This window comes from Bicyclus anynana, chromosome 22 (genome assembly GCF_947172395.1).
Source record: "Bicyclus anynana chromosome 22, ilBicAnyn1.1, whole genome shotgun sequence".
Classification (NCBI taxonomy): Eukaryota; Metazoa; Arthropoda; class Insecta; order Lepidoptera; family Nymphalidae; genus Bicyclus; species Bicyclus anynana.
Genome location: NC_069104.1, coordinates 9,837,634 through 9,853,251, shown reverse-complemented (window position 1 = coordinate 9,853,251; position 15,618 = coordinate 9,837,634). Strand labels below are relative to the sequence as shown.

The window sequence follows — 15,618 nt, the reverse complement described above, 5'->3', positions numbered from 1 at the left end:
CGCCGTTGCTCGTGCAAATGCCTAATGTGCAAAAAATAAAATACACCAATAGGCAACAGGTGTATTTTATTACCATCAACAGCCAATCCAATAATTAGATCGACAGAGTGTTTAATGGGGCAAGCATTTAATATTTTACTCGTGAACATGTGGGCGGCGAGGCTTGCCCTAAGGTTTACGACGCCATTACCAAATCTACGAGCGGCGGTGATTTGTTGCCTAATTTGCCAAATAGCGGTCGTCAGTAACTTGAGTGGAAAAAATTAATACGCATTTGTATAAAATAACTCATTTGAAACCATAGATTTAAGAGTAGGTGTAGATTATAGATCTATGTTTTAAACTGTGTAGGTACCTACTTCGATACTTTTGTTTTAAAGGAAAAAATCGCCTTCAGTTTCCTAGTCAAATACCCGTTAATTGTAAAAAATGGTAAATAATGTTGTGTCATATAAATTTCTTTTATGCAAAAATACTAAAATCACGATCAAAATCATGGGAGTTGGGAGGATCAAAAATTCGATCTCATGATATTTACATATTTACATGTTCATTAAAATCTGTGACACAATACTACTGATACTAACTACTGATACTCATTTAAATAACAAAAACACCAAAGGGATTTGTAGTTTTTGAGAAAATCGCATACATACAAATACATTTACGTATTTATGAGTCGAAAACAGATCCATTTGTAAAATCGTTTAAAATATGGTTAAAAGCATTCGTACCTGTTGTTCTGTCATTAATGTCATGTAATTAAAAAAAAAAAACTTAGAGTTTAAAACCTTATTTAATAGTTCTCTAAAACTTAACTAAAAGCTTATTAAAAGCTATGATTTTACCCTGATTTGGAGAAAATTTAAGGGAAAACGGATTAAAAAAGTTTGTAAGGGAAACTCGAGTAATTTGTAGCAGATTAAAAGCTTTTAGCTTAGTCACTTTCACAACAAAAAGTCAACGTTTTTTTTTCTTTTTTATTACAGGATACATTCGGAAATCCTTACAAAGGTACAGAAATCGAAGAGAGCTTAAACGGTACAAAAGGAATTGTGACAGCGACAATGAGAAACGCTGTTTGATTCAATTTTGAACCCTAATTCGAGTAACGAGGGTCCAATTTACGTTGTAAAGCTCTCTCTTATCTATCCCCCGCTATGAAGAGCAGGTCCAACAATTGGCAATTCAATTTACGCTTAACCTCAACCCAGTCAAGGTTAATCAGGCGATATGATGAAAAATGCGAAGCCTTTTCAATCGAATTTAAGCTGTGTGTTAATTGATTTAAAGTTAAAAATTAATTAATAGGTTACCAATATATGATTGTGGTATTGGTTTTCAGGCTTTTAATAAATGTATAGAAGGCATCGATTTTGTTATTAGCCAGTATAGGCGTGTTAGCTTGATTACATTTGATACTATTGATTTTCCATTTGTCACTTTTATGTGCGTATAACATCTTTTTAACCGACTTCAAGAAGGAGGTTCTCAAGTTGACCGGTATTTTTTTACATCGATTACTTGAAGCCGCGCTCCATGGGATCCCGATGGAAACTTGGATAAAACGAAGAGAACTTTATAAAATTGTATGGATGACTAGTTTGTTCATAATTTTTATTATTATGTATTTTTAAGCACTAAGGTTTGGAATAGATCTGATGATGGAGCCAAAATTTAGACGAGGGAACTCCTCAACGATTTACAGCAATTACCTTGTGTTTCGGCTTGATTAATTTGTAATGAGAAGAACTTTCCACCTAGATGGGTTGTGATTATCATAGGGGTCTGGTAATAAAGACCAAGGTTAATTAAGGGAACTCCTTAACGGTTTACAGCAGCTACCTTGTGTTTGGGCTTGATTAATTTGTATTGATGAAAACTTTCCACCTAGATGGGTTGTGACTGTCATGAGGGGTCTGGTGATGAAGACGAAGGACTGTTAATACCTTCAAAATCAGTGACAAAAGTACCAACCCAAATTGAGGAAATTTTGAATTACAATTTACATTATGAATATTTACAAACAAGCCCAATAATCTCCTCTATCTTCCAGTTTCTGAATATGAAGTATATAGGCACACAAAGAAAACAATGCATATTCATATAAATTATATTTTAATAATTCAAAAACTCAAATAACAATATAATTGTTATTAAATAGGTTGTATATAAACAAAAACATCTTTAAAAGACACAATCTACAATTTTAAATTACATATTTATAGCATTTCTACAATATTTATTCAAAAAATTTACACATTATTAAATAATACAAACTTAAAGTTTAGGTATTTTATAGAATACGTTGCACTTATGTTCTATGGCACAGAATAAATATAGTTTTTTTTGCACCTAATAATATTTTTATATTTTTCTAATTATATTCACCGAAAGTAATAATTTGATTTAATAAGTTTTAATATACAAAAAATAAACTCCTATGTATCCTGCATTAAGGTTGTTCCTAGTATACATTACTTATACATATTTTAAAGTTTTTCTTCTTATGGTCAAAGAATCCGCGGTAATGTTCGCGAATTCTCGCGGCTTCTCCTTGAGGCACGGTCAGTTGTTAGTCTAGATTTTTTGACAAGGATTTTACTTGACAAGGATCATCGATCGTAGATCGTTAGATGGGGCCCAAAGCGTCGTGGAATTGTCATTGGTTTCGCAAATACTTACGAATGAAAAGTAACAACTTTCTCATTATTCGTGTTGCGGCTTGTGTTTTTACACTTCCAAAATGTACACAAAGGCATAATTCAGGGATTTAACAAGAGAAACAGTAAAATATTTTTCAAGTCACAGCATGTGCTTCTTGCATACTAAGTTAAAATGTGCGTGCACGTCTTTAAGTAATGACATAACATTGTGCGTTCTTTAATATGGGGCCCATCTAACGATTTATATCGATGACAAGAATGATTAAAATTTAATCCTATTTTTATATCACTTATTTCTGTCTCATTAGAAGAAGAGGACAATGATGAGTAAAGGAATATCAGAGAAATAATTAGACATTTTAAAGGATTTAGACCTACTTTACAACCTTTACTATCGACCGACCGAGCTTTTCGCGCCACTTCTCGAGTATTGCCCAGAAGGCACCGCTGTAATTGCTCATTTTCGAGAATTACCCTAGCTAATATTACCTAGGGGAATTCTCAAGAATGCGCAAGTATTAAGATTGTATGTTATACAATTGACATAAAATTCACTACGCATTGTACAATAAATTCGCTTTTATTGCATACCGTAGCAATGTAAATTGAGCCTTTGTTTTTCTCTAAAAGTGTTTTCTTGTTAGAAATTACCGCTGTAGAAAGGAAAGATAAAGCCTTATTAGATTATGATTATAAAATAAGTCCAACTGATTCCCTCCAATATATTTAACGAGCGCAACAATATAAACTGAGAAGCTCTTAAATCTTTTATAGTGACATTAACCTGATTGTACCATAAAGTGTACCAATATTGCCACCTACATTATGATGTCAGTGTATAATTTTCCTATAACAAAGATTCATGGAGATGAGGATTTTTATATTTTTAGGGATCCGTAGCCAAAGGTTGAAACCGGTCGGTCCGTCTTTCACAAAAGTGTATCTCATGAACCGTAATAGTTAGACAGTTGAAGTTTTCACAGATGAAGCACAACAACAAATTCTAAAAAACAAAATAGAATAAATAAGGGACTTACTATACAACAACCCACTTCCCTATTTTTTTGCCCTTGATTATTTTCCCTTTAATGGATTTGTAAGGAACCCTTCGTGCGCGAGTTCGACTCACTCTTGGCCGGTATTTTGGAAGTTTCGGAGCATAAAGGTACAGATGTTGCAATGGTACCTACGAACTGTCTCTTATCCATGTTATACTCAATATTAGGTAGGTAAACATGATATATAAAAACAGCTTATGATAAAAGTAAAAAGCATTAAAAAGTGTGCCTATTAAATAAAAGAATTACAAAAATCACATAAAAGAGATTTTTTTTTTACATTCACTGCGAAGTCCTTTAGATATTTCGTTCTATAGAGTGTTGATTTATTCCGTTGCGTGATGCTAATTTATACTTTCCATTCATACTTTCTTTTGAGATATTTTTTATTAGATCTAATGCGAGTTTTTTGGCAAGAACTCTGAATGTCAGTTCTTCTGGACCAAAAGTCTGCGACGGCCAGACCTACCTCATCTCAAGAAATCTGAAAACTTATCAGCTCATGCTCCTACTATATGTAAGTACGGTAGTCGATTATGGAGTTTAACCGTAGTGACTTTGGAAAGTATCAAGGGTTAGATCCTCAATAATCCAATTATAAAACGTAATTATTGAATAATTTCTCCAGGAATTATGTATTTATACACATCACTGGTACACTACAAAACAAAGAAAGGAACAACGTAACAAGCAAATAAGAAAATAAGAAGTAGGACACAAAAGGACGCCTTATCGCTTCATAGCGATCTCTTACAACCTTAGGTTTAGGAAAATATTAGAGTGAAGGATGTCATGACTGCAGTGGTGTGCATAAGGTTTTTATCTGGGGTATGCACTATAAGTAAAAATTGGGTAATTTCTTGTCAAACTATGTATAATGTTTGTCCAACAGAATCGATCATCAGAGTATGCAGTACATTTTTGCATCTTGCAGGTGCATGTCACTGGTCATGAGGAATCATTTCTCCCATGTCCTGACATCATTTCTTTCGTTGAAATCCTTAACTTAAATAAAAAAAATAAATAATTTTCTTTAATAAATCTTAAGCGGTGTTTTTAAAAAAGGTGCCGCAAAGCTAAATGATTGGCGATTGGGGACATAATTTCTCATATTATTCCGTGATAAATATAAAAAAACACACTTTACTCTTTGACGGTTAAGGCCTTGAACCTTGAAATCTGCTCCCTTCCAAAGCCTCCACAGCCTAACATCCATAATTGTCTACCGTATTTACCTACGGACCACAGGCTGACAAACTTTCAGCCTTCATAAAATGAGGTAGGTATGGCTATTGCAAGCTCTTGATCCATTCAAAACATTATAAGAAACATAAATCATTTACAACGCGAATTTAATGCCACAAAAGGAGATAAATTCAAAGCTCTAAACAGTAATACCTAAAATTAATTAGCATTTCACGAATTTGTTATGTTGAAATTTTAACTTGAAAGCGTTGAATGTTAAGAATTATTACTCCAATTTTGTTAAGAACACATACTTGATGTAAAGTACAACGCTCGTAAATGGACCTTGTTTCACGCCGCAAATTGCATTGTAACTTTAATGTTAATTGTAATTTATATTACTATAAGAATCACTACAATTATTAAAGGTTATGATATATACAAAAACTATAACTAAGATTCACATTAGGGTCATAGCTCATTTGAGCTAAACGGCACGCTACCAACTCTGCCACGCCTCTTGTGATTTTAATATGGACTTGTTTTATAAAAGTACAATATCCTAATCAGAAACAACTTTCACCCATCTGCTTATTTAATGAAAAGTGTTTAAAATTGTTAAAAATATATTGCAAGCAGGTTGCCTAAAAGTTTTTTGGCGAAACTATTTTTAATCAATCTAAACTATTAATAATTGTAATATTTAAATTTGAAACACTTTACATTAATTATATAGATGGTTTAACGTCGTTTCTAATTCTAATCTTGGATTATAAAGTTCTATGGAGTTCAATCCCGTAGCGTCAATAGATCGCCACGCTTCCAAGTAATTACTAAATGAAGTTGCAAATGAATGCAAGTTGGACGCAGTGTGGCTTTAATGAGCTATGAACTTATATAAAAAAACCTACATAATATTTTCAACATGTACATTCTAAGTTATCGAAAGCACCTCTTTTATTATATTCGGAATGCACCGAATATTAGGAATTTACCTATAAATACAATTGAAAGTACCTATACAGTAGAAATAAGTTGTAATAACATACCTTAGGTAAGTTCTAACATTTCTTAACAAGGATTTTGTTAATAAGTAAAAAATACTTCGACTATCTGTAATTGATAAAAAACTTGTACAACACAGATATTTTTATAATTGCCTATAACTTTCTGTTTTCTTAGCAATAAAGATATTATTTTTAAGAATCTTCTAAAATTTCTTATCAATTTATACAATAATAACGGACACATTTATCGCCTTGGGCAGCTTGCTAACTAAGCTAAGCTTATTAAATAAGCTTAGCTTAGTTTATCAAACTTTAACTAATAGGTACTAAAGAAGCTTAGTTAAACAAGATGTACGTCGTTAAAGATCATTGCTCGTAAGTGTTTAAGTGATCTAGCTGCATCGAACAATTAGGTATTAAAATATCAGAGGAATACCTCAAATATTATTCTCTGCTTAGTCCTTACAATGTCTCTTTAGAGCAGAAACAAGGACTTGGACGGACTCAAAACTAGTTTGTACATAAACGACTCTTAAAGACATGAACTTAAGTATCTCAAAAGCCGAAGCTCCGAAGTCATGTCTTCTAAACAATACTCCCTTATCCACCATGCCTTTCCTTCAACCAAGCGAAAAGCTTTCGATGAGTTTCGCTATTGGAAAGGACAACAGTCCATAGAGTGATGACACATGATCCTCCGCCTTCCTCATCCAGCCACATCCTTCTTAAGGCCGTTAGACAACCAAACTGAAAGGCGTCCTGGTACGTAGACTTCGCTCCAGAACACGTCTGCCCCAGCGGCCATCTGTTCTGCGACCACTATGGCCCACCCACAGCCGCTTTATTGTCCTAATCTAACTTAGCTAGGTAATATTAGTCCAAGTGTTTCAATCTTGTCTATCTCAATGAGAATGAGATGGTAATTGTACCTCCGTTTCCCAAAGTTTCTGTCAACAAAATCCAGGATTCGTATGTTCTATGACACATCGCTTGCAGTATTTCTTCACAGCTCTGTATCCTCTCAACGTTACAGGCGTATCTTGGATGTTTAATTGGGTGAGACCCCGACAATAGTAGGCTACTGCTTCTAAACCGTCGTCGCCTATAAGTTCACAGCCTCGTAGAGCCAGCTTCTTCAAGTTTGGACAACATCGGGCTAGTATCTGAAAGGAGAAAAAGTTTTTATATATTTACACTTAAGATGATAATGTTAGACTTTGTAACGATCATTATAAGGTGGTGAAGTTAATGCCCGGGACGTTGTAACTCACTCTCTCGTCCATAACAAATGAATTCTCAACTCTGGGCTCCTACTAAGAAGTTCTTAGAAAAATTGCCAATATCTGAACTAACATTATTAAAAAGATTGTGAGCCGTGATAGCCTCTGCCTCCAATCCGGAGGGTGTGGGTACGAATCCGGTCCGGGGCATGCACATCCAACTTAGTCGTGTGCATTTTAAGAAATTAAATATCACGCGTCTCAAACGGTGAAAGAAAACATCGTGAGGTAACCTGCATACCAGAGAATGTTCTTAATTATCTGCGTGTGTGTCTGCCAAGTCTGCCAATCCATATTGGGCCAGCGCGGTGGACTATTGGCCTAAATTCTTAAAGAAGACTTGAGCTCAACAGTGAGCCGAATGTGGGTTGATATTGATGATGAATGAGGTTGTAATCTTAAGATTACAACCTGATACTGAACCGATTTTGAAAATTCCACTGCTGTTTGTGTGATATTATCTCCGTATTCCTACGGGAACGAAAACTACGCCGGTGAAACCATGGTGTATCTGCTAGTTTTTATAACTCGACTACTCAAGATGAGGGAGTTAGTAGTTTTAAACTTAGTTAACTGAACAAGGCTATCACAGCTGAGCTGTTGTGTTTCACCAGATGGTGAACAGCTTTTGACGGCCTCCGTGGCGCAGTGGTATGCGCAGTGGACTTACAAAACGGAGGTCCTGGGTTCGATCCCCGGCTGGACTAATTGAGGTTTTCTTAATTGGTCCAGATATGGCTGGTGGGAGACTTTGGCCGTGACTAGTTACCACCCTACCGACAAAGACGTACCGCCAAGCGATTTAGCGTTCCGGTACGACGTCGTGTAGAAACCAAAAGGGTTGTGAATTTCATCCTCCTACTAACAAGTTAGCCCGATTCCATCTTAGATTGCATCATCACTTTCCATCAAGTGAGATTGCAGTCAAGGGCTAACGAATAAAAAAAGCTCAGCTTTACAACAACAACTTTTTTGGAAAAAGTGGACATTTTTCCCAAAAAAGTTGTACGTAAAAGTTAATCTAACTTTAGACAGGTTCGCTTTTGACAAGGGTCGGTAAACGCCGATTAGATTGCCATTACCAGGTAACCCACAATTTAAATCTTTTATATAAGTACTCTCACAAAACCCACATTTCGAATGAAAAAAAAAATTTAATGACCCATGCTCATATTATTTATATACTACATGCCAGGGACTTCCCCGGGTGGTGACTTTATCCATTCAAACAATTAGGTTCATATTTTGACTAAATTACACAAAACCTAGATAAATTATATGCCTAAACGATCCTCATGATACATTACATCTGCGAGTATAAGTAATAGCAGACATTACGCAGTTCCTAGCGTATCTAGTTCCCGCGTAGTTCTTGTTCCCGTATGAATACGGGGATAAAAGCACTCGGAGATAGTGTAGCTTCCTAACATTGAAAGAGTTATTTAAAAAGTTCAGTAGTTTCAGAGCCTTCAATGCAAACAAACAAACAATCTAATCGTTCCTCTTTATACTCGTAATATTAGTATAGAAAATCGCATAAAATTCATTCTTTACACAGATTAAGATGTCTTGCTTTCATACCCTTCGAAGTTGTTATTCTGTTTGTAGACGATGCTTTCCCACTTACCATTAAGTGGGGCATCTAATTCAGTGGCGTGCACAAGGGTTTTAACTAGGGTATGTACTATAGGTACAAATTGTATAGAATGCGAAAATCCTCCTCTAATACAGGTACTTAATAAATCCTCAAGGTACGCATTGCGTTTATGTATCTATGAAGTGCACGCCACTGGTCTAGTTATAAAAAAAAATGCTGGAAAACATAATGACGACATAAAAAAATACCTGCAGTCCAGCTTCTGAGACATCAGTAGCCCCTAAATCTAGCGCCCGTAGCCTCGAGCACCCCCTGCCGATCGCCTCGACCCCATCATCCCCTAGCGCGCCGCACCCCCTCGCGTTTAGGTACCGGAGCTTATAGCAGCGACGCGCTAAAGTCCTCACTCCAGAGTCTGATACCTGGAATATTAACAACCCTTTAGTGCCACTTCAAATGGAGCAATATACGTGTAATATTCTCTATTCTTATCTTGATCTAATAGGCTGCAGTGGCCATACCTTCAACATTTTATAAGTCTGTTTTTTTTTTGCTATTTAATAACAGCTTTTGACTGCGATATCACCTATAATGGCAGTTTTCAATGTTCATACTGTGACTATAGCGTAAACAAAGTTACGAGGTAACAAACATTAAAATAAACATACGCGTTGAATTGACAACCTCCTTCTTTTTTTAAGTCAGTTAAAAAAAGAGAAAAAAACCTATTACCTCCCAAAGTCCGAATTCCACAGTTAAGTATCGTATTAGTTGAGTATCGTATGATATGGCATGAACAAATGACTGACAAATTTTCAGCTTTTATAAAAAGAAGGTCTAGCCTTCACAGGCACTCGTTTTATGACTATTCACAGACTCTATATGTTTGAAATTGTGCTCGCATCTTTCAATTGAAGCACTATTGAGCACTATCACACGTTTCAAATAAGATCACGAGAATACGATCATTAAAGACAATATTAAATTTCGTTCGTTTCGTCGTAGTTTGTTTGTCGTCTCTTTCGTTTTCAATGATAAGAATATTGTTAATTTTTAACCGTCTTCAAAAAAAGGACGAGGTCTCTCAATTCGATCGTTTTAATTTTTTTTATCGTCAACTTGGTTATTACTCTTTTTATTTTTCTTTATAGCATTTATTTATACAAGTACGTCCCTTTTTTTAACCGACTTCAAAAAAAGAGGATATTCTCAGTTTGACGCCTATTTTTATTATGTTTGTTACCTCAGAAATTCGTAATTTTTTAACCAATTTTGAAAATTATTTTTTTTTTTTAGGAAGGTCAAGGTGAATTAATACATCATCGGGTTAGCAGCGCCTTTAAACTGATCAGTAGGTAATATGATAATGATAATGGAACATAATATGATGTTATTTTTCGCTTTTTAGTTAAATCGGTACGTTTTATGTTTTTGAAGTCTGTTAAATTTATAACAATGTTTATAAAATACAAAACACAATTAAAAACTTATGAAAAAAAATCAACCCTCCCGCTGCGGGACATTTTTGAGTCCCCAAACAACCGGTGGTCAGGGTTCCAGAGTAAGAAACCACCTCACAATACGCACCGTCCTAAGAATCACTGCCTTCTGAATACGACCCTTGATCCAGCAGTTAAGCGAAAGCTTCTTAAGGTTGTTTGTTGGTGGAAGCTTTTCGCTATAAGACCATTGACTGAAACGATTACTATCATGACTACAATTATGATTATAATTGTGATTATGACCATTGGCGTATCTACGATTATTTCCTGGGATGGGCCTCTCGACATGACAAGAGTCAAGATTCATTATTATAGTACTATTTAATTAAATACTATGTAAACTACCAGTATTTTAGAGTCCGTATTAGAATTTCAAATCGGTAGCCAACAATCCTAGGGTGGGCACTGGATTATTGCCTATGGTTATGATCAAACTATAACTTACCTGTGAACATTTAGCCACAGAAATGTATCGTAAGGCCGGCCCTAGCTTGGCTAACTCGTACAACCCAAAGTCCGTAACCCCGGTGCAGTCGGACACACTCAACTCTTTGAGTGCGCAGTACGAAGGTATCCACCGTACACCAGCATCTGGGAAAAGATCATATTATAATGTCAAAGATTATACAGGGTGCTTTAGGTATATATGATAAAAAACTTGGTATTTAATTGCACTATACGATACGACATTGATAGACGGGAGCAGTCTCCGATTCCGGAAGGTGTGGGTTCGAATCCGGTTCGGAGTATGCACTTTTCTTTTCCGGAGATGCGTCTTAAGAATTTAAATATCACGTGTCTCTAACGGTGATGGAAAAACATCGTGAGGAAACCTGCTTACCAGAGAATTTTCTTAATTCTATGAGTGTGTTAAGTCTGCCAATCCGCATTGGGCCATCGTGGTGGACTATTGGCCTAACCCTTCTCATTCTGAGAGGAAATTCGAGCTCAGCAGTGAGCCAAATACGGGTTGATAATGATGGGTTCTACCGTGGCCACTTCTGTACTTATGCATTTCTCGATTACTATCTGAATTATTATCTTGTTTAGTTATTGTTGATACCTTTTCTATTCGCTTAGTCATTATAGCTTTTAAACTAGATTTTTTTTTTCAATTATATTATTAACTTTTATCAATGTCTATTATTATTTTTTCTCTGAAACCTTACCCGTGACTAGAGTGCATCTTCTGAGGTAAAGGTATTGCAGCGAAGGGCAAGTATGTAGCAAGGCGCATAGACCGGCGTCTGTGACCGCTCCACAGTCAGTCAGGTCTATGTACTCTATGGGCGGTCGTCTCGTAGTCAACCTACTCTCCAACCACGCCCACTCTGGCCAGTCCACGTTTGGGCAACCTGAAAAGAAAGTGAAATTTTAACAATCTTTTTTTATCACCATCGTCATAATTAGCCTATTTAAAACGGCTATAGGCTAGTTGACACTTTTTTTAAAGTGCCTTTAATTGTTCATTATCGTTCTACTAAATTGAAAAAAATATCGTATTTTTTGAGACATTATTATATGTATATAAAATTTAATTTTTAAATTTTTTTTTAACAATACGAGGCAAACAGTTGTCGGCAATGATGGGCTATATTTTATCTGTTTCATGACGTCACTTGGGGTCGTAAACACTAAACTTTAACCAAATGGTTTAATATTTGACAAAATTATACGGTCTCGAGTCGCCAGCATATAGCAGCTGCGAACCACTTATGAAAGACAATGAAAAAAATGTATCTTAGAAATTAACTTCATCATTATTAACCCATATTTGGCTCACTGCTGAGCTCAAGTCTTAAGGGTTAGGCCAAAGTCCACCACGCTGGCCCAATGCAGATTCACACACGCAGAGAATCAAGAAAATTCTCTGGTATGCTGGTTTCTTCACGATGTTTGACTTCACCGTTTTAGACACGAGATATTTAACACCTGAATTAAATTCAAGGTTTTCAACTAATTCAATTTTTGGGATGAATAAACAAATAAACCAAAAATAAGATTTCGCCTTTGAAAATTAGGACAGGCTTTTCCAGAACTTTGAAAACAATATTTAAGTTTAACATTTCGGATTAATCACTGGAAATCTCCCTGATATGACTTTCGTAAAGTTCTTGATTAGTAACTTGTTCGTAAACAATAGCGGTTTAATTTTGAACGCAAAAACTTATTTAATAAATTCAATTTATAATCCGTTTTATTCTTGAAACTTTTTGTTGTTATCTTTTCATTGGCAAGACGTATTTTGACTAAAACGTTTCAGACGAAATTGAAAGACAATTTATACAAAAATTCTTAACTTGGTGACAATAGAGTAAAATTCGATTAGTCGGTTTTATCAAGCGTGTTTTCAATTATTAGGTATATTTAATCCTAAAAACCGTATATCGAAATTAATCTAACTATAACCATGATAACATGTTGTCTTAACCAATTAAATCATTATTTAAAAAACTGAAAAGTAGTAATTAAAAAACAAAAATAACGTCATAACATAGACTTCCGATTATTCCGATTACGATACTCTCTATCAATTTTATAATAATAATATTAAATAATAATTTATTTCAGACTAGCAGATGTCCCCGACTTCGTCTGCGTGAAAACGATGTACACTTTCGACCCCTTCGCGCCTTCTATTTATATTTTAGCATGTTTTATATATAATAAATACAAAATCACAAACAACCAATTGAAAAAAAATCACAACCTCCCGGCCAAAGGTTGGTGAACAATGAAGTGCGCGGCCGGAGGCTGCGCCTATTATGTGCTTGGATAAATGCACACTCATAGCCACGGTTGAAGGCCCTATTACAAACCTGAACAAAAACGTTTTCAAGCATTTTAGAATTTAAACTATCGTGAGTGTTATCGAATGAAAATTTTGAAAAAACCATGAAATGATTAACACACTCGAGTATATTTGCAGACATTCGGTTATTCTTCCCCACTTTCAACCCCCACAACTTTTAAACGGCTTAACCGATTTTTATCTAACGTGTCTAACAACACTTCCCCATAAGTCACTTTTCATTTAAAAAAAAAATTGAAATCGCTTCATCCGTTCTGGGGCTATGGTGCCACAGACAGACTGGCAAACAGACAGACACGTCAAACTTGTAACACCCTTTTTGAGTCGGGGATTAAAAACGGGGCGCAATCCTAATTGCGAAGTTTGAGTCGTGCCGCGATGGAAGAACCAGCTCATGAGTAAGGGCCCCGCATGGGTTCGAAACTAGTCGGGCATACTCTGACGTTGTATCACGTGAGTCTTAAATGTTTTCCTAAATTAATTTGCAAGCATATTTCAAAAGAACTTACCTGTAAGGTCAATATGCCTCAAGTCGACCAAATCCGTGATAATCGGCGCCAGTGCCCGCGCGTCCATAGTGTTGGAGCCGGTCAAAGCTATGTGGGTTAAGTTCCTAAACGTCGCGACGAGCAGCTGGGCCCCTGCCACCGTCACCTGAGACAAATAAAACAAAGTTTTAATAGAACGAGAGTATCTTTACTCAGACGAGAGCCTGTGATAAGTAACCTATCTTTCACACGATCACGCTCTCCGTAAATCGCTTCAATCACACACACACAAACGTACACACACAATCACACATCACTTTTATCGAGGAAGGCCATATATTATCCCCGTATTCCAACCAGAACAGGAACCACGCCGGTGAAACCGCGCGGTGACAGCTAGTTAAAAATAAATTAAAACAGGTATAATTAAAAGCTAACTCTATTATGTATTATGAATATAAATATTGATTTTGTTTCATTATTAGGATATAAAAATTAGGTCCTTTAATATAAATACTACTTAACTACCTGTAACTTGCCGTCAAAGACAAAAATAGGCTCAGATATCGTAAAAATGTCGATACTCATTTGATCATCCACAGTCCCTGCCAAGTCTAGATGAATTAGATTTATTAATGCCTATTATGTACGAGGCAGTTTTTTCTATTCTTGGCAAGATTTCGGGGGCGTTATACCGTTACTAATGATTACTAATGAGATGAAGCATATCATGAAAGAAAATATGTTGTTGATAATTCTAAGACCTGTGATAGCCCAGAGGATATGATTCATCCGATTACAGAGGGCAAAGATTTGAATCCGGTCCCGGTCATGCACCTCCAACTTTTCAGTCATGTGCAGTTTAAGAAATTAAATATCATGTTTCTTAAACGGTGAAGGAAAAACATCGTGAGGAAACCTGTACACTTACTTGAGAATTTACTTAATTATCTACGTGTGTGAAGTCTGCCAATCCACATTGAGCTAGCGTGGTGAATTATTGGCCTAACCCCTCTCATTCTGAGAGGAGACTCGTGCTCAACAGTAAGCCGAATATGGGTTGATAATATATGAAATCTAAGTTCCAACTTGGATATTCCATAAGCATATAAGTTTTTCTATTTCTTATTTCTTTCTATCCTTCTTTTCGGTTCGTTCTGTTTTCTCTCGCTCTCTCTCTAAATACTTCTCCCCGTTCCTGGTCTCCTGATAGTATGCGTGTGATAATTCTTTGCACATCCACCTTGCCCGTTCTCCCTCTTTGTCTATCTGTTCTCAAATCAACGAAACCGCATACTCGATGAGCGTGTCTCAGAGTATAACCCTCTCTATAGAAGTAACAGTTTTCATTGGATGCCTTCCCAATATCTTAGAGGTAAGCCTGAGCTAATATAAAGTAACAGACGTCTTGCAGTTTTACGTGCGTAGTTCTCGTTTCCGACAAAATACTGGGATGAAATATAGCTTATGTTAATCGTTGAACATGTAGATTTCCAATGGTGAATGAATTTGTAAAACCATCGCAGTAGTTTTTGAGTTAAATCTCAACAAACAAACAAATGAAAACTTACTTCGATAATATTAGTTTAGATAAGTTTATCATCATCAGCCTATTTTAACTGCCTACTAACCAGGCTTCCCTTCTTATAGGAGAGGAGATATGGAGCTTAGACCCACGAGTTATGCGAGTTAATCGCACGCGATGATAATTAATACTCTTAAAAAAAGTTTCCTCACAGCACAAGTCTTGGTCCGCCACTCCCGCACATCGCTGACGCACGGGCCGGCCCTAGCGCCCGCACACCGGGCCGCTACCTCCAATGGCCCAGCCGCTCGGATGCGCCGCCACGGCTCCGGCTGCGCCGTCAGTCGGGCCACGAACCGCGACCAGCGCCGACATACGCGCGACATGCGACACAGATCTGACACCTGGAATAAAGTAAAAAACAAATCTAAGGCGGGTAGCGACGTCAAGAATTGTACCCTCAGATGATGTGGTAGAGGAAACATCCCGAGCAGGTCC

At 36.3% G+C, this 15,618-nt stretch overlaps 1 protein-coding gene across 2 annotated transcripts in view; it reads right to left on the bottom strand.

Moving 5' to 3' along the window:
• Positions 1-2,101: 2,101 nt before the first annotated feature.
• Positions 2,102-15,618, bottom strand: part of LOC112053860 (F-box/LRR-repeat protein 7) — a 58,557-nt gene continuing 45,040 nt past the window's right edge. For both annotated transcript variants that reach the window (XM_052888440.1, XM_052888439.1), the window contains exons 3-8: positions 15,333-15,524; positions 13,617-13,761; positions 11,465-11,650; positions 10,741-10,886; positions 9,042-9,215; positions 2,102-7,079 (exon numbers count right to left, since the gene is read on the bottom strand). In XM_052888440.1, coding sequence (XP_052744400.1) covers positions 6,867-7,079; positions 9,042-9,215; positions 10,741-10,886; positions 11,465-11,650; positions 13,617-13,761; positions 15,333-15,524 — 1,056 coding nt within the window. In that variant the 3' untranslated portion in view covers positions 2,102-6,866. The remainder of the gene's footprint in view (positions 7,080-9,041; positions 9,216-10,740; positions 10,887-11,464; positions 11,651-13,616; positions 13,762-15,332; positions 15,525-15,618) is intronic.